Genomic DNA, 19,853 nt, shown 5'->3' with positions numbered 1-19,853 from the left:
AAGAACAGGATTCTTTTTGCATCAATACTTTTATGTTAATACATAACATATATTTTTATAGGGTAAATAAAGTTTTATAGGGTAAATAATGACAGTATGCCCTAATGGAAAGTGTACTATCCTGTACACCTTCAGGAGTACTGAATATGCAGTATAGCTTTAGGTATCAGTCTGTTTCCTTAGCAAACATCTTATTAACTGAGTGAGATTTTTTTTGAAGAGCAAATATTCTACCACGGCCAATAAGCCTTTACAGCAGCAGTTACAGGAATGTAAATGGAATATAATTTAAGTGTCTTCCACGTTTCATAGTTGGATGTAGGGTTTTTTTTTGAGGTATGTAATATATGTTGTGATCTGGCTAGTTCTTGCATCTGGTTTGAGCACTTAACCCTCGCCAAACTTAAATTTCAAAGTCCAAGCCTGCAAAGACTTATTTTCCTTTGTCAAGTGAATAGAAGACAAATATGCTCTGTGAACAAATGGTGTAAATTGGACTGAAGTTAAGCATTAACCATCTTCCAAATACATAAACAATGCAGGACCAATCCCTCCCCAGCCTACTCATGCATTAAGTGCAAATTTCATTCTTGACCTCGTAAGACTGTAAGCATTTATCCTCCAGCTATTTGCTTTTTTTTTTTTCTTTTTTTTTTTTCTTTTCCATTTGACTGGTTCAAAAGCATCAAAATCAGACAGTGAAAAAGAACTGTTTCTTCAACTGTGTTTTGTGTCCCAGTTACAGGAGGTGGTAAAGCAGTTTCACAAACCAGAACCAGAAACATTTACTAACCTTCACTGAGAAGTTGAATGTGGGGCCAATATCTTCAAAATTATTCACAGTGGAAGGAATGTTATGACCAGAGTATACTTCATAGAAGTTGATGCTGGCAACCCTAGTTAACAACCACAAAACAATACATTTCAGTTGGCAGCTACTTTGAAAACATATGCAACGGGATCTGCTTTGGTTTGTTTTAAGTTTGTGAACTGGGTCAAAAGCATAATGAGAAGAAAAATCAGTCACTTGTACTGGTCTGTGAATTTTACAAATTTGGTTGAGAAAAGAAGAACTATACTGAAGTCCAAACCCAAGCAAGCATGTGGGGCCAGCAGCACAGTGAGGTATGTGATAGAAGAACATGGTGGGAGGGCCTGTGCATGTTTCAGGCATTCAACCAGGTGGGACCATGGTCAAAGACAAAGAAAAAGCATCCCTGTGTAAACAATTGCTTCTATGTGCTCCTTGTGAGCAACTCCTCTGCTGAAACATCTCAGAATTTTATAGTCTTCATCCTAGAGAGAGGTTACTCAATAAGTTAAAAAAGTAGAATATGGGAAGTGAGTTATCAAGGAGCAGAAGCTATCATGACTCCTTCTAGCAGCTCTGTCTTGCACAAACTACAGATCCCTTCTGTTGAGCAGTGGTGCTCTATCCATTTAATCTGAGTAACATCTGTGCATACAATGCCAAATTAATGTGCAATCTCACAGAGGCGCTTCCTGAGGCAGTTCCTGAGGTGCTCTTCCAACTGCGCCAACGCCCCTCTGTGATCCTCCATGCTTTTTCCCATGAGGCCTTTCCCCGCAGGGCTCTTACTCTTTCTTATTGCTCGAATCTCCAGTTCTTCTAGTTTGCAAAGTATCTACTTCCTCTCCTTGCTGTTGTCACTGATAAGACTGATTCCCACCTCTGAAAACCCATATCAAAAGCTTTTTTTGCTAGAAAGGCCTCCCTGCAGTGAGATGACTTTTTCTCTCTGTTCTTGTTTAAAAAGTTTGTTACTCACTAAAATACCTGTCAGAGGAGGGAACTATTTCCATGCTGATATTTGCTAAGAGTTACTAAATCCAAGAGAAGCATTTAAAGTTGCACATTGCTTTAATGTGTACTTCCTTCAGTTCTTTTAAGCTGGTTCATCTCCAAGAATAACTGAAAAACTTTTCTGACAGTAGAGATTCCTTCATGCCTTGACTTGCATAGGAAATTACATTTTCTGATACTTCAAGGGATGCAGGTGAATTTGAAACTCAATTTTTTCGTTGGAGCAACTTTTTTATAAGCTCTCTGCCTATTGTTTTTTGTTTGTTTGTTTTTTGCTTTTCTGTACTTATTTGCCAGCTAAAATAAATTTGCTGAATCAACTTTGCACCATCTGAAATTCCTACTGAGCTATTCCTTAATTTGGTGCGATTGCCACCTACTCAAATCCTTCTGTAGTCTTTGTGCTCCTGCCAACTTGAATAACAAACACTCTTCTTCTACTGAAGTCTCCTGTGACTTTCCCAGGGAGTTGAAAGAAGTTGCATTGCTGGCCTAAATGCATGCTTTTCAGCAACTACAAAAATTGGAAAAATTCTGCCAGACTCTAGAACTGGTGGATTCAAGTGTGGTGAGCCCAGGGCCTTAGAATGCTGAAACTGCAATTGCAATGCAGGTTATTAAAATAAGCTTCTGTGCTATGATCCAGATTCAAGGTCAGGTCACTGCATGTATTTCTTGTGTTATGGCCTTGGAATATTCATTTCCTAAATTCACCATTGCTGTGCATTTTTAAACAGCTTTCTCATTTTCACATTTCTGTCACTCTTTGAATAACTGCCATTTGTTTTATACCACTTTATGTTTATTGATTTTGAAATGCTTTGGGATGCAAAAGGTTTTTTTTTTTTTTTTTTTTGTTTTTGTTTTGTTTTTTTTTTCCCCACCAATAGTTGGTGACTGTGTGCATCAAGTATAGCTCCATAAATTTTATCTAAAAATTCAGCAACTGGCGAAGATAACCTCCCTTTGATGGAAAGTAAAATAGCACATCTTAAACTGAGAATTGAACTAGTGTATTTTCATTTCATTTTTAATTTCAGTTAAACTCTAACTGGAATTATTATTGTGTGCACTGCTTTCAGACTAACTACTGTTTCAGTGCATCCCAAATCACTGAATGTTCCCAGGGCTGAAAATAGAGGTTTCAAAGGCTTGAAGTCAGGATGAGTCTGATGGAGTCTTTTCTCTATCTCTCTCCCCCTGGCTAACTGGCTCTACTCACAGACTGCATTTCTCAGGATACAGCATCCCACACGAAGCAGCCTCAGCTTTCACCCAAGGGGAGGAACAGACTGATGATCCCAGCCCTGGGCGTGTGGGAGAGCAGGGTGTGCTGCTTCTGCTGCCACAGTAGGTAGGGTGGGAGTGGAAAGGAAAGCCATGGGAATTTCTCATGACTTCCAAAATGAGAACAGAACAAAATTTCAATATACTTTCAGTGGTCTTTCAAGACTGTTTCTATGTTTTCATGCCTTTGAAAAAGTGACAGCGACTCCTTCCATTATTCAACATACCTTGTGAAGTGAATTTCTGCATCGTACCGCAAAGGAATTGACAAGCTGATCTGGTTGTCCCGTTCTTGCTCTTCTTTACTTTCACTGTTCATCAAAACATATTTTGATCAGGTGTTTTCATATTATTTTGTACAATTGTTCTGCTAATGCATAATTTGCTTTACAAAATACTTTACCTCAATGCATGAAAACTTAGAACTGCCATATTCTGAAGATTCTTCAAGTTAAAATCAAAACTAATATCAAAAGACACCTATGGGAGAAACAAGGAATACAGAGTAAATGATGATACAAGACCAATAGAACTTGAAGGTTACAACGTAATTATTCATATGTGCAAACATCACCCTCTGTACTGATTTCTCCTGCTTCTGTGTAATATTTCAGTAATCTCTTAATACTTCAGAATTGCATTTTCCTCTCTTTCATGCACAAGTCAACATCATTATGTAAAGATTACCTATCTGTATTTTTAAAAGATGTGTAACTTGCTTTAGGCTGCAACAACAGAACTTTAGATTGCTTCAATTGCATGTTTCTACATGTTTAAACACCAGCACTGACACAGCCTTTTCAGTTCTCTTCCAGTCATTCCTACAGGTCTGCATTTTAACCAATGCAATTAACAATTAAAAAAACCCTAATTTTATATATCTAATAAGACTTATTTGGCTTTGCATGACGTCATGTTTATATTACCTCTGGAAAGTCTCTTATTTCTCCAACTGACTATGCTAAAGGCTGGAAGCCTGTTTCTGTTCTGCCTCAGAGGAATAAGAGATTAAGTTCCATAAAACCAGGGATATCCTGAGATTTATGGCATAAATGAGAAAAAGGATACATGATCTACCCTTAGGCTCTTCTCTCCTCTCCCTCTCCTCAGCACCACTTCCTTGCAGAGTTGAGATGGACCAGCTGCCCCAGTTTGCTTAGCAGTGAGGGTTTGATGCACAGAGGGTTTGATGCACAGAGCCCCCAGCAGGCTGCGAGTGGCACCTGGTTGCTCAGCTCTTTTCCTCTCCCCAGCCCTTGTTCTTCAAGGGTTACAGAGCTACGGAAGCATCTGGGTTGTAGGGGCAGAGAGAAGTGTGCTTTAAAGCATTTTTTTTTTTTTTTCCTTTAATCTTGTACACTGTTCATCACATGTCAGGCTCTGGGTTACTTCTTTCAGTGCCTCTGAAACCCAAAGGTAAATTACCTTTTGCCAGACCTAAAATCTTTCAACAACAGTATTTGCAGGTTTAGGGGAAAACAACAAAAACGCTTTGATATGTCAGTTGAGGTTATTCAAATGTGCTAGCTGTACCTTTTGTCCTGTTCGGAAAACAGGATAGCTTATCTGGCAGATTACTGTGGTTTGAGATGTTCCTGTCTGACATGAGACTTCAGTCCCATCACTCTGCAAAGGAAACAGAAAAGTTATCTTAATACCAATTTCTCATAAAAGACAGGAAATTCCCAGCCTGCCTTTTCAACATGAGCTATTTTACAGTAAGAAGCAGTACCAGTAGGTGTTATAGCAATAATTCCTAGAGATGACACGAATGGGAAATACAGGTAGGGCTAGGAGTGAGGTAGGAGAATGGTGGAATAAAGATTGATCCTATGTAATTTCTCTGGGCTCCAATGATCATACAAAAGCTTCGTGCTGGGCTTGAAAGAAGGAATAATGACCATAGAGTATAGACCACCTACTTCATTAACACATACTGTGCTTTTTAGAACATTACTGGAGAACTTATACAGTAATATTTGTATGGCCTGAGAGATGGTTAAGTACTCTCACTGTAGAAGTTGGTGTGTGGGAGAGAAATCATACTTTTTGTAGGAAAGTCTACAGTACACAAGAGTTTATTTATTACTCTGCGGAAAATTTAGCATGAAAGACAAATTCATAGACTATAGCCAGTTATCATCATGCTGAAAATAATTCATTAAAATATACTGCTTTTTTGTAAAACACATTCCTACCGGATACTTAACATTCACGATTTATATTCTGAGAAGAATATAAGCTTTGAATAAATAGCTTATAATATTTCAGCTTTGAAAGAGGCATGTTTTTGGGGGGGGGAAAAACTTCACTTGCAGGCTGGAATACTTTGAAGCAAATGGGCTTTTAAAGTGGAAGAAAAGCCTAGCTCCAGTGTGGTCCTTTGGTATGAATGGAGTGAGTAATTTTGCTGTGTAACAGGATGGGGAGGTAGAGGGGCACCCTCAGCACAGCATGGAGTCCTTATGCCAGTTCATTGTTCCAGAAAATGCGGCTCTTGGACAGTGATGAATGCTCCTATCCCTTCATTACTGCTCTGGACTTCACCCCTTCTATTATCACGCATCTCCCCAGTAGCAGGCTAACAGCGTAGGCCAAGCACTGAAGTCTGGATTTTATCCTACATGAATTGTTTCAGAGAAACAGCTCAGATTAAAGATCTACTGTATTCCCTAAAATAGTCTGTAAATTCCTTTATTTTCCCATTTAAAACAAAATCTGTTAGAAGAGCTTCTGTTATAGCAATCAGTTCAGTCTGATTAACTGTCTATAGCTGAAATACGTGGTGTTGGCAGTGAAACCACTTCTAGATCCAAAGTCCTTGCTTTAAAGTTGCATCTGTGCTGCATGCTTTATCAAATATGAATTCCCAGCAACTGCATTCAGGCATGTTGTTGGGAGTCAAGCATGAGGTGTGACTGCCAAAGCCTGAAGTGAGGAAAAGATGACTTGAAATACTGACGTGAGGTCAAACTCAATGGGTTGCCAACTTTTATGCTGAGTTGGCAGTGTCTTTCCTTGACCTATATAAAACTGATATGCTGAAGGGAATAATTCTGGTAGCCAAGAAAATAAACTGAGAAAGGTTTGCACACACACTCTCCTTTCTTGGGACAGACACTGATAGACAGAAAAATATGCTTTTTTTGAGTAGCTGGAAAATCGGCAGCAGTAAAAGAAACAGAGAAGATGGGTACCACATACCGGTAAGGAGGAAGAAGCGAAAAACAAGTTGTCTGAAAATGTAGCCTGGATTCTGGTGTTATATGCATTTTCTTTTTTATTTCTCAATTTCACATTGAATGTTAGTCTTTTGTTTTTGCTGCTGACAATGAACTGCTGTTTGCTGTTGGAAAATGAAGTTCAATGTTGTAAACAGAGGTAATAGAACAGCTGTGGATCATGAAACTGTATCATACTGTGTTGCCTCCAGCCAAGAAAGAATAACAAGCACAGCAAGACATTTCCTATTTTCTATTCACATAAATCTTCTGCTTTCTAAATTCTGTGACATGAGAAACTCTGTGATGATGCTTTTCAGAACCAATTGGAATTAACGTCATTGTTAAATGCAGAACTCTGATCATGTACAGTCAAAGTCACTTTGCTGAACTTTCGAAGTTTCCACCATGGTGGGAAAGGTGAGCAGAAAATGGGCAGCTGAGTCAGACGGCAGCTTCAGGAGAAGGCAGTTTTGTCTGTCTGCATACTGTAAATGTACGTGTGTGTCTGCATATGGATTTAGAGTACGTGCTCATATGCTGATCTCCGCTCCCCAGTGGCATAGCCTGATGCAGGAACCTCTCTGTTCCTTGTAGGAGGGTCTGAAACTGCTGCTGCAGCTGTTCTCCTAGAGCACTTCTGACACAGCCAAACAGACACTGCTGCTCTGAGTTTTCACTGTTTACTCATTCATATGGTACCAAAAAATTAGTTTTGTTTACACTGGTAGGAATTCTGCTTTTGTATCTCTGTATCTCTGCACAGAATATCACACCCCTTTTTCCTTTAGACAGAAACACTATTCTTTTCTTCTTACTTTTTTTTTTTTTTTTTTTTTCTTCTTTTTTTCCCCTCTGCTATTTCTAAATAGATGAATAGATGTGGCACTGGACAGGTATTCCTATTCAGAATGCCACTCAGAGCCTACAGATAAACCAGTCCATGAAAACTAGCAAAATATTAGTCCCCACCAAATCCCACTTACTGAAAACTTACCCATCATTTCCCTTCTGCTGGACGTTCAGAACAAGATCAGAGATACAAAGCTCATCTTCACCACAATCTTTAATAAAAGGAATCTATCAAAACAAACAAACAAACAAATTCTGAATGATGGTGATTTACTTTAAAATTATCTAGGTACTGTAGAGTCTTAAACACCTTAAAGGGAAAGAACATCCCCTCAAAGGACATTAAGAATTCTGACACATGGAAAAGCTAACACTGAGGAACATGTTCCTACACAACAGCTGATCTGCTGGAATGGTGCAGGCAGGGTGTTACTAACGTACAGCAACTCTGATGTAATATGAATGAATACGCATTTCCCAGTTACGCCTTTACTGTAGGCTAAATTGACTTATATTACTTCACACTGCAATGAAATAGAAATTCACATGAACAGTGACTTGGCTCAACCAAGATGCTAGTTATGTTATGGTGTCTTCTGTGTGCTTGTGGGTAAGCAAAGATTGCATTATCAGGGTACAAAGCAATAGGGAGAATATGTGCCGGTGCCTGCTTTCAGTCCAGTGACTTAACTAGAATATGAGTTTCTACCTGTATGTATCTCCTCTGTGATTTTGTAGGTCATGTTATGCACAGGAGTATAGTAATGCAATGTCCAACAGTGAGGTTGTATACTTACACTGTAGGCCACAGATGCAGGAGAAGATGTATCAAGTACAGGGCTAGTGCCAGGATTTGCTAGGCCAATGTCAATGCGCACATTAAGGGAATTAACTGCATCAGAAGGTTCCTGTAAAACATAGATGATAACTGTCAGCACAGCAAAAAACATAAAAATGGTAATTCTGTTGTAAATTTATAATGCATATTAAAATGATATTTTCTGTGATAAAACTTCTTTTCCAGTATTCCAAAAGACTCTGTTCATCATGTACACATGTAGACTTTGCAACTGCAGAAGCTAACCATCAAAAGCCAACAGCAGGTGACTTTCCTTCTCAAACTGCTGCAGAAATCAAATTCCAATTCCACTCTGCTTGGTCAGCAATAAAACACTATATGCCTTGTATGTCTTCAGTTTCTTTGTTCTGGGTGGAACTCCATAATGACAATAAATGTGATCGAGAAGTCAAAAATATTTTCTCTCACTGAATTTGGGTGTACAACAAATAAAAGAAGGAAGAATCAGAACGAGAGATGTGAAAACATTCCTATTTACTATTCAGCTCTAAGCCTGCTGGTTTTAAGTACTGCAAAGCAAAGCAGACTCAGAATTCTCAGATTTTCCAATACTTGACCTGACGGAATGCAGGGGGCTTACTGCACGTTTCATGGCTGTGTCTGGTCTTGATTCTAGAGAAAGATGGACACTACATCCCAAATACAGCATGTGTATACTTAGGGTTAGCATGCATGAGACAGAGAAGTCTACCTAAAGTGTTACTCTGAAATAAGACATTTGTATGTACTATTACTGATCAAGAATTTAAAATCCATTGAAACTAAAGGGAAACTAACATCTATTGAAACTATGGACTATTGGTTCTGTTTTTTGTTGTTGTTTTTCCAGAGCTAAAATACATAGTTAACAATAGCTTCTTCTGCCTTAAGAAGCTGTCATAAATAAGACAGTTGTTATTAGATTCTTTGGAACTGGCATCTTACTCCATGTTTTTTGATATTGCAGGATTTAAGAAATTTAAATCCTACATGAGGCAATGTACTCAAGTTGGAACAGAGAAAGTTCTATACAAACATGAAGAAAAAATCTGTCACTGTGAGGGTGACAGAATACTGGGACAAGTTGCCCACTGAGGTAGTGAAGTTTGTTTCTCTGGAGGTATCTGAGATCCACCTGGACACTTTCTTGTGCAACCTACTGTAGGGAACCTGCTTTGGCAGAGGGGTTAGACTCGATGATCTCCAGAGGCCCTTTCCAGCCCCTAAATTCTGTGATGGAATCTTACAGTCATAAAATTCATCAACATCTTTGGATCATTTTTGTCACAAGACTCCGTACAATTGTACTTACCTGTACATTGAAGATGTCCTGAACACAGTTCACTGAATGAGTAACCACAACATCCCTCTGCATGTACCTTTCATTATTTTCTTTGAACAGCCCTCTAGAAGTCACTCGGGAGGACTGAAGATCTGCATCCAGTGTTGCATTGCACTTTATAGCTACAAGAAAAATAACAGTACTTTTTTTTTTTTTTTTTTTTTTTTCCCTTTCTTTTTTTTTTTTTTTCTTTTGCCGAGTGGTACTGCCTGTGATCTCATTTCTATGCTCAACACTGCAGGATGACCAGACTTTCCAAACCACAATAAATATTTCACTTTTTTCATAGTAATCACAGAGCATTCTCAAAATGATAAATTTTTCTCCTGTGCTTTCCAAAGCAGTTGAACAGTTTTAAATCCTGAAGTAAGTTCTCATCCACAGAGAGCACATTAAATGGCAATCAATCCAGTCTCCACTTCAGATTGCTGAGCCTGCATCTCAGGCAAGAAGCCAGTCAGCAGGGCCAGGATTACAGCAGATAAAGAGGCACTGCAATTATATCCCCAAATTTGGAGATGACTATAAAAAATCTTCTCTTCAATCACATCATAATTTCTATCTTCTTCTCTTCATAGGATGACTAATACACCTTGAAAGTTCACCTTTATTTTATAGTTAACAATCACAAGTTCCAAAAGGCTTTGTGTGTAGGACCAACATAGTCCAACTGGTGTTGGACTAAATGGCTTCATGAGGGACCACTGCTGGTCTCAGAAATATTCTACTCTCTCCTGTTCTCTGAAAAGAAAGGGTTCTCTCCATGGACTTCTGCACTGAACTTATGGAAATTATTTTTGTGCTGAAGAGAGAAGAGTCTGCAGTCTGCTACTGAAAATAGCAGCTCACAAAGCCTCTGTTACCAAACAAGCATACTCCAGAGTTACCCATTCACCCTTACTAAAGTGTGCTGCCATATTTGAATGACATCAGCTAAAGGAAAAAATATATAGAATGGGTGAGCAAAGACTTAAAACATAAAGTAAAATGAAAAGCTTCTCAGTAAGAACATTTTCTGGGTTTTGTCATACCAATTTTCTTTATATTGTTAATTCCTCACTTTTACAAGATTATGGAGCCGGTGATGACAGTAGGTTTTAAAAACACTTCCTTAAGCACTTAAATTTGATAGTGATTTCACCTTTCTTGACATCTAATGCAATATTTCTTTAAAATTTCCACTACACATTTGAATAATGGATTTCTGAAGAAATTAATATAAAACAAGCCATTGAAATACTCTTACCCACTTGATTATCTCTCTTAGCAGGTCTAAATGTAGCCTGAAAACATATTTTGACAGTTATTTCAGTGTTCTTATTCAGCAGACTGATTTTCTCAGGTATAAATGAGGCAATTACGGACACATTTGCAATGCTCTGTGACCTGAAAAACATTTTTAAAGAGTTACATGTGATTTTCAGCAGCACTGGGTAACTCAGACACTGTTCTCTGCTATTTGTAAATGTAACGTAGACATTTTGGGTTCTCAATGGAAACAATATTTATGGCAGTGGCAAAATTTTTACTTGCATATAACTGAGTCTATTAATACATTAGCTTTGAGAAATATAAATAAATAAATAAAATATCATGTCAAATTAACGGATAATCAATGTCTTTGTTCTAATGCACTAATCAGTCCCTTAAGATAACAGAAAACGAAGCTCTTGCCCTATTCTCCCAGCATGAAACCTCCTTCTGCTCCTTTTGGGAAGTCATTGAGCTCCTCTGCGAAGGTAAAGAAAGGTAATTCTTCTCTTTAATTATGTCTTTATTTTTCAGAAAAACATCTTCCATGTAATTAGTCAAGATTTTGAAGAACAGTTTCAAAGGAGCCCCGCTTGCAAAAGCAAATACTTTAATCAAAAGTGAAACTCATTAATCAAGCCAAATTCCAGTTAAAGAAAAATGAGCATCTTCATTAATCACATAGAAATAAATGCTGGTACTCCAAGAAGTATAATTTTCTTGAACGCAATCTCCGTCAGCACCAGCTGGAGTTCTATTGTAGGTCAAGGGTCCAAACTGACCATCCATTTTGTAAAATCTTGCTTTATTATGAAATAAATAGCAATTCAGTGATGTTTTTCTTGTTACAATGGGGGCCCTCAGGCAAAAGGAAGGGTGACAGATTGGACAGCAAGCTACATTTTAACTTTGCTACTCACAGAAGCAGTGGAAAATACACAGCATTTACAAAGGCGCTAGATTTGGGCTCTTGAAGCCTTTCTTCTTCATGTTGTACAAGTACTCAGATTGTGCCAGTAAAGGCTACATGCTAGAGCCTATGGGTTTCTGGTTAGAAGTAGATGCCAACTCAATGGCACTGCTTTCAGCAGACACCTAGCAGGATCACTCTTAAACCATATAACCCTGTCAGCTCACAGTGGTCCTGAAGGTTGTGAAAGAAGCAGCTTTGTCTCTCTCAGTAACGGAATTACCTTGCAGCTGTTGAGGTGTGCTGCTACCAAAGTTGTCCAGCATGTCCCACTCCCCTCTGACACTCTTTCCTTCCAGACCACACGCCCACATGGGAGTGTTTCACCTCCCTACCCTGTCTGTATCTCTCTTGTTGCCCTCACCACCCAACTTCCTCCTGTGCATCCTGGCTCTACCCTCAGGCTGGCTTGGCTTTTGGTAGTTTGATTATATGCACTTAGTAGAAGTGTACTTTAAAGCTGTATATTAGTGATGAAATATTAAGTGTGTTAGCTCTCTGAACACATATAATGAAAGAGCTTTACGATTTTTTTTAATTTTATTTATTTATTTACTTATTTTGCCGTTTAATTAACTAAATGCTCAACTTGCATCTGATTCATTAAGTACTGCTTTTCCAAAAGAGTTTACTGACCAAAGCACAACCACGTTTCCATCAGCACCAACTGATACATCAGTAATGTCATTGTCATCTAAGTCTCTATGGCCATCTACTGATCTTCCAAAGAATTTGAGACGTTTTCCAAAAGCAGAATCCGATCCTAAAATTTTCTGGGAAAGAAAGTTTGGTTACTAAGATTCCACAGCAGTGCTTTAAGCATGTAGATATCAGCCCAAACAATGGATTTTTTGCAGATACTCTCAGTATATGTAACGTATTGTTTAAACAAAAAAACTTGTGTGAATGTTTTCTCAAATGCTGTTAAGCACTTTTTCCTCCCCTGTAGGAGCAGACAATGGACTAGAATTTTCTGTCTTGGTAGTAAATCAACTAGCTGACTGCTTTATGCCAGCCGGCACTTACTGGAAACTTTTTCCATCTTACATTGAGCAACTCAAAGAATAGGAAGCTTAACAGGACTTCTAACAAATAATTTCTGCAACCAGAAGGTCTGCATGGAAAGTGACATTAAAATTATTACTATAATATGAGCATACGGAGTATGTGAATTTCTCTGAATTACTTTTTGCCAAATGCATATTTTTAATTTCCTTATTTCAAATTTACAGAGTGGAGAGTTATCTAATCTTTGGTGCTGCACAACAGCTTTAAAAACTGGAATTGCAAGTGTCAAAAAAGATAAAGGAAGTGTTTTGATTTCATTAATGCGTGCACCAAAAATTATGAGAGTCTCAAACAGAGCATCCTGCAAGCACTGTTTCCTCTGCATGCTTCAACTGTAAGCACCACAACAATATCATTCAGGTCGTGCTGACAGCTGAAGTAAGGAGGGGGGACAAAACTTGAAATAAACCGTAAAAATAACAATACAAAGAGGGTGAAACCATGGGCAATAAAAGGATAGAAAATCCTTCAGTTTTCTTCTGCATATCTGAGTACAACATTGCATAGCACAGTTATTTACCTGAGAATATTTGGTACGTATAGTCTTTTGAAAGCCATTGTAAATATAAATTGCTCCAGAGTTTTGATTTTCCAGTGGTGCACCTATTACAACATCATTAAAACCATCCAAATCAATGTCTGTAAGTGCTGCAATTGCTGATCCAAAGCGAGCATTTTCTGAACCTTGTGGGCCTTCCAAGAGCTCTTGTTGATCCAAAATTCCCTTTATAAAAGGAAAAAGATGGAAAAGCCAAAACATAACTATCATGACACCAGATTAGACATAGGAGAATTATCTATGTGCATTGTTTTTTGCTTTTTTTTCTTTTTTTTTTTTTTCTTTTCCCCCAGTACATTCCCCTTGGACTGCTCAACCCCAAATTCCTTCCCCATTGTATTGCCCATTCAGTTTGCATTATGTCTCAGAATCTTGGCAAGCATTACACAGCAAAATTAAAGCATGCTATGCAGAGTACTAACAGCAAATATAACCATATGTATAAAGCTTAAGTGCTCTCACTGTCCTCATCTGACTGTTCTGAAAGTTTCACAATACATTGAAAAATACAGTTTCCAGTTTTGGATTACCAGTTTTTATGCGAAGGGAATGGAAATTATGTAACTGGACATAATTCTTTGAAATAGAAATGGAATTTCCTAACTATACTAATGCAAAAAACATGTGTCCAAATGGTAAACTCCTGACCTCACCAGTGCCAATGAGGAAAGAAAGGCTGGAGATCTTTAGAGTTAAATAATCATATTTATATTACCTTAAATCCAGATCTCTGGCAAGTATCATTCTCATCTCTAACCTAAGTTATCACACTGCACTCAAAATTTTATAAATACCAGCCAAGTTATTTTTTCAAAATGACCAAAAATGTGTAACTTATGCAACATAAACACAGTTTCACAAATTCAGGTTTTTTGTTCTTAAACCACTCTCTCACTATATTTAACTTGTAAATAATTTCAAATCCAATATCTGCCAAAGGTCAAAATCTGTAAGGATAGTCTTTCAACGTATTCATTTTCTGAAACTGAAAAAGAAAATACATCCTTTTCTTCTGTATTTTTTGTGTCGTTTCACAGTCGCATTGACCAATGTCAGCTGCCAACAGTACCACTTCCAGTACTTCATCAACCTTAAAATTGCCCCAGAGTACAGTTTCATCTTGCTCCAGGGTGATTGGACTGTGAGTAGTTCTAAGGAGGATGGTACTTCATCTTTGTTTATCTCACTGTAATTTACCTAGTACAGTGCCATGCTCTCTACTAGCTGCCATTAACAGTAAAAATTTACTTTGCATATTGAGGTATCTGTGATTGTTTGTGAGACTGTTCAGAACTACCAAAGTTTTCAGGATGGCTAATACAGACATTCTGAAAACACCTGCCACAGATCTGAATAAAAAAACACTCTGTTAAGCATCACACAAATAGCATCACTATCCTGACAAAGGAGACAGCATGAGTAATAGCAACCACCTACTGTAAGGTCTATGAAACAATGCACTGGCAGAACTGTGTTTATTAGAACTGTTTTAGAAATACTGTGAGGTGTTGAACAGATTTCCTAAAATTAAATCACAGAAAATTAACAGAAGACACAAGCTAAACTTTACAGAGAAACAGTCAACCTTGCACTGCATTCATATACAGTGCCCAGCACAGTCCCTAAAACCAGGCTCAGGGAGGAGCAAGCTGCAGCAGCCAGCCCTTAATCACTAATACTGCTTAGCTATTAACTTGCCTCGTGGCTCTCTTTCAGACTGCTCCAGCTGGCTTGTTACCAGATTACGTCCATGATTGGTTCTGGGGAGTGTTTGCAGCTGCTTCTGAAAAGCAGGACAGGAAAGACTGCACTGGGAAGACTGCACCCTTCATCCTCTGACCAGACATCACTTACACTACACCTCAGGCAATGCACATGCTCTGTGTCTCTTAATAAAAACACCACTCTCAGCATTTCTAATGATCTGAAAAAGGTAGATAAACAAAATAAACATAAGGGCCCAGAAAAAGTCTGAGGCCAAGGGATTTTTTGCATATCTGTGTCAATCCCCTGCAAGAAGGTAGTGCTAAGCAATGCTAGCCTTGGGGCCAGGGATCACTCCTCTGATCACTCTATGATTTAACCAAACAGAAGTTGTCACCAAGTACTTCTGATTGGACTGCCCTGATAAAACTCTAATCCAGGGAAAAAAAGTAAATCCCAGCTGAAAATGAAAATGCCAGCACTTATGGAAGGGTACACAAGAAGCCAGTTCCGAGTTTGCTACATGTCCATTCTTACCTTTGTGATGGAAAACATATATACTCTCCCTTCCTCTTTCTTCAGGTCATTCATAAACATTGGTGCACCTACAAGCAGCACGTCTGTCACAGAGTCCTTGTTAACATCCACTGAACACACCACACTGCCAAAGTAGGAGCCAATCTGAAAACCAGTAAGAAACTTGAGTTTGTATGTGAATTTTGCAACGCATAATACTTTAACATTTGAACCAGAAAACTCTTAAACCTGAAAAAGGCAGATTACTAATGAAACTGCACATTGGCTTGAAACTATTATAGGGCATTCAACAGTGTTCTATGAGTCAGAAACTTACTATGAGTTCACTGTGTCTGCCTAGTAGTTGCTACCATGACTTTATCACTAAACAACAATAATGAAATCAGAGAACAAGCAAGGGAAGGTATGCTTTTCATATTGAACTGTGCACATTAAACACCTCTTTACAAAGTACAGAGGTCTTACAAAGTAAAACAAAACAAACTGAAGCCATCTAAGCTTTCCATTCTATCCCCTGTTGAGAAAAAGAATAAACTTCCAAATTTCTCCTCTGATGTCATCTACTTCACAGCTTCTCAGGCAGAGTGAAGCTCACCAATTAGAAGCCCTGACAGAATTATACATTGTGTACCTTTGTATATTATCTTGTACCACTAGTAGAATGACCTCATAAAATATTCTTTAGGAGTTACAGTTAACCTCACTGAAACAGTCCAGTGGTAGAGAGACATGCAAGTAGGATTCTAAGTTCACTGGAGAAAGGAATTTTTTCAGTACTGCAATCTACTCCTCTATCAATAAGAATAGATGCCTTCAAAATATGCAGTCCTAAACAAAATATACTTGCCTGTTCACCCCTTTGGGACTGCACAATTGAGATATTACCTTCGCTGTCAACATCATAAACAACAACTCTGCCAGTGTAGTTAGATCTTGGTGCACCAGCAACAAAATAGATGGAACTCTGAGTTGAGAGAACAGCAACTGAATATCCTGTGGGAAGAAGAGAGCATATAACATGTGAGAGACTGTGAACCACATGTTGTCATCTGGTTATCCATAACGGCACAGATGACTCAGTCTGGTGCATTAGTGGCAAAGGATGATGCCTGCAGATGGGAACTGAAGTTGTCCCATGTGCATCAAACCTCTTCTGGAAAAAAACTGAGGCACAGAGATCAAGTCGAAGCATGTTTGCAAACTAGAATGGACAATAGCCTTGCCTAAACACAGACCATTAAAATGTCAGTTTTAGGAAAGAGATAGGAAAAATTTCACAAATTAACAGAAACTTGAGATAAACATTTGAGCCAGTGTTCCAACCAGGGAGAAACACCTAGCTTTGGCAAAACCCTCAATGCATTTTCTCACTGCTCACAAAACCACAGCCCAGTGCTTTGGCTGAACATAGCAGACCATAATAGCTTGTCAGCTGAAGGGCTTAGTTGGCTGAACTTCTTTCAACATTTTAATCCCCATTCACATTATTCTAACATTTATTTGCTTTCAGGAAACAACTTTTAATGCCCACAAATATCTTACTCATGTATTATCACTGTGAAGGTAGTATTACTACACATTTTACATTTCTGTGATTTAACTATACCAGATTTATTTTAACACAAGAAAACAAAATCACTCTTTCTATTAGAAAAAGTCTGTAGCTAAACAGAGTAACAAAATCCCAGTGATTGGGCAGAGCATGCAGGTCTTTAGAAAGCTGTAGTACAAAGCAAGGAGCACAGTCCAAAAGGATTATGCCTTGGTCACTGCATATATCAGTCTTGTTCAGGTTTGTGTGCAGTTAATATGTGACTGCTTTTCCGGGAAGAGAACATCATTGGAGGCTAAAATTTCAAAACAAGATTTTATTCCACAGCCTAAAGCCACAAGTTCCTAATTCAAGCAGCACACAGCCACTTGAACTGAGAGGGCGCAATGCAGAGTGGGGGCCAAGCTAGCAGTGAGCTAGCAAACTCTTCAGCATGGGCTCCTCACTAGAACTGGGCTCTCAGTGGGGGACAGAAAGAGGGAAAGGAAGAAAATGAGAGTACAGCAGCAGTACCAGAAGAGAAGAAAGAAAAGGTTACTACATTGTTTGCTCCAAAAAAAGTAAGGACAATGCTCTATACAACATCTAGTGGAGAAGTGCTGCACAGAAATGACCTAAACTTTTGAGAGTTGTTCTTAAAAAAGAGAAAATCTGAAGCTATCAGACATAAAAAAGCTACTGCTTTTTGAACTACTTTCAATAATTTCATTGTGTTGGATATAAGTACTGTTAACCCATAAGGATAAGTGTAAATATCAGTGGGAAAAATAGCACCTCTTTAATAACTACACGCATTAGAAAGCCATCACTGATAAACACAGTGCTATTATTCAGGAAGAAATAACTAGCATGCATATTGTAGCTTTGCAGAAAACATTTTAATGAATTGAGAAGACAAACTGCGTGGCTTTACTGGGCCACAAATGCACGTGTCAGAGAATAAATGGGAATTCTAAATAAGATCACTGTTAAACTGTTGTATTATGCCTAAAACTATAAAATGGAGTGGAAAAGGCCAAGAAATTAACAAGCACAGAATAAACTACAGCAAGTCAATCAACTGCCATGTGCAACTGAGAAAGTACATATTAATATTAAAAGAGAGGGTATACACTACTACTAACTGGCCTTTTTTCAAATGTCATGAGTGACAGAACCTTTTTTTTTTTTTTTTTTTTTTTTTCTCCCCAGATTAGCAGTTTGATCGGAATGAATTTTAAAAACACGATAAAAGACTTCATTCAGTGTTCCAGTAAACAAAATATTTTTGGATGCAAAATTCTTTTCTTTGCAGATTACTTCTTCATAGGAATGAGAGACAGATTTTCCAAGTTATTCAACAGAAGTTTGATGCATTTCCAGATTTGCATTTTAGTTCCTTACCTAAATATGAACTATGATTTCTGTCCTGTAGAATTTTCTCAAAGACATTGCTTGGAAAAGTAGTGACCCTGTTTGAAGACTCCTGAATTACTGTTCCACTCCAGTCATAAGCCCCAACAGCACCCAGCAGCAGAACATCCTTTAAAAAGTAAGAATCAGCACTTTAGAACTACTTATTTCAGAAAAACTGTAAACAAAACAACAACAAACAGCATCAAAATGCTGAAGTTACCATATGCAATTACATGAAACATTACTGTGTTTTGAGGTAGTGACGTGTAGTCTAATGACTACAGGCAGTTGATGTGAGTTGCTTAGCTTTCATTTGCACGCTGAACCTTACTACCCAATTAAAAGGGATTTCCACCCTTCTATTGCAAGAGGATAAAAGACCACTTTAGTTCCCAGACACTGCAACCCAGGTTTCTTATGTCTGGCTTCTCTAGAGCTGGTCTTGCTAAGCCTACACTTTTACAAACTCATGATCCTCAGAAGAGTGCCAAAATTGATTTAATCAAGATAATCTTAAAATTGATTAGCATGTAGAATAGATCTGATTTATCATACTAATTTCTAAATGAAATTTTATTTAAGTAAGTATTACTGCCTTTATAAATTATTTTCTGACTTTATTTATACAGAGGTCAAGATGACCCAGTCATCTTGGTCAAGAGGTCAGTGCCCAGAAGTACACTGTCATTACAGTATTGTTTCAATTCTTCTGAGTTATTCAGCTGCAGAATGTCAACTTCAATAACTGAATTTCTCACGATCACTGAACTCAAAAAATGATGGAAACGTTAGATTAACTTTCTCAAAATCACTGCAGTGAAGTGGTATGAATACATGTGGCTGCCACTTAGCTTCACTTATGAAAATAGTTTGTCTTTTTGGGAGAACACACCATATATTAAAAGTCAATTTTATGTTTTTCTGGTAAAAACAAACAAACAAAAAAAAACCAACAAAAACAAAAGAGGATAATTTTACATTCTTCTGTTTATAACAATCTTAAAAAAAATAATCAGCATTTATGCCTATGACATTACACCTAACTTATATCATTGAATAATTAAATCATATACCTTTTTTTGTGAGAAATATGCACTGAAGCCCACCTGCGACATTTCCATTTGGAACGTATCACCTTGATCTGTACCTGGCGAAATAAATGTTCACATACAGTTAACTCTACAGAAGCACAAATAGAGATCCAATCCTGCTGCCTGTAAGGTTAACTTTACAGAGACCCTATGTAATTCCGTCTTTTCTCCAATCCACCATTTCATCCTGAGTAAGGTGTAAATTTGACTTTAAAAAGCTGGGTGTCAGGGGGACGAAGTGCCTCTGGGCCACCAGTGACACACCCTCATCCAAAACACAAGGACATGGATGGTGCCAGGAGTCGGGCCCAGCAGAAATCACACAGATTGCATTACCGTAGCTTTTCAGCTTTGTAAAAAG

The 19,853-nt window shown here is 38.0% G+C and overlaps 1 protein-coding gene across 1 annotated transcript in view; it reads right to left on the bottom strand.

The window, feature by feature from the left end:
* The window catches only part of ITGA2 (integrin subunit alpha 2), a 61,945-nt gene that overhangs the window by 9,154 nt on the left and 32,938 nt on the right, over positions 1-19,853 (bottom strand). Inside the window, exons 10-24 of the mRNA XM_072359538.1 lie at positions 19,475-19,548; positions 18,390-18,528; positions 16,302-16,447; positions 15,455-15,598; positions 13,175-13,378; positions 12,223-12,359; positions 10,612-10,751; positions 9,336-9,487; positions 7,983-8,093; positions 7,331-7,413; positions 6,317-6,458; positions 4,646-4,738; positions 3,516-3,592; positions 3,340-3,423; positions 794-896 (exon numbers count right to left, since the gene is read on the bottom strand). Of these exons, the coding sequence (XP_072215639.1) occupies positions 794-896; positions 3,340-3,423; positions 3,516-3,592; positions 4,646-4,738; positions 6,317-6,458; positions 7,331-7,413; positions 7,983-8,093; positions 9,336-9,487; positions 10,612-10,751; positions 12,223-12,359; positions 13,175-13,378; positions 15,455-15,598; positions 16,302-16,447; positions 18,390-18,528; positions 19,475-19,548 (1,829 nt within the window). The remainder of the gene's footprint in view (positions 1-793; positions 897-3,339; positions 3,424-3,515; positions 3,593-4,645; positions 4,739-6,316; positions 6,459-7,330; positions 7,414-7,982; positions 8,094-9,335; positions 9,488-10,611; positions 10,752-12,222; positions 12,360-13,174; positions 13,379-15,454; positions 15,599-16,301; positions 16,448-18,389; positions 18,529-19,474; positions 19,549-19,853) is intronic.

Source organism: Excalfactoria chinensis, chromosome Z (assembly GCF_039878825.1).
Source record: "Excalfactoria chinensis isolate bCotChi1 chromosome Z, bCotChi1.hap2, whole genome shotgun sequence".
In the NCBI taxonomy this organism is placed as follows: Eukaryota; Metazoa; Chordata; class Aves; order Galliformes; family Phasianidae; genus Excalfactoria; species Excalfactoria chinensis.
Note: the sequence above shows the minus strand (reverse complement) of the source record. Positions and strands in the feature narration are given on the sequence as shown.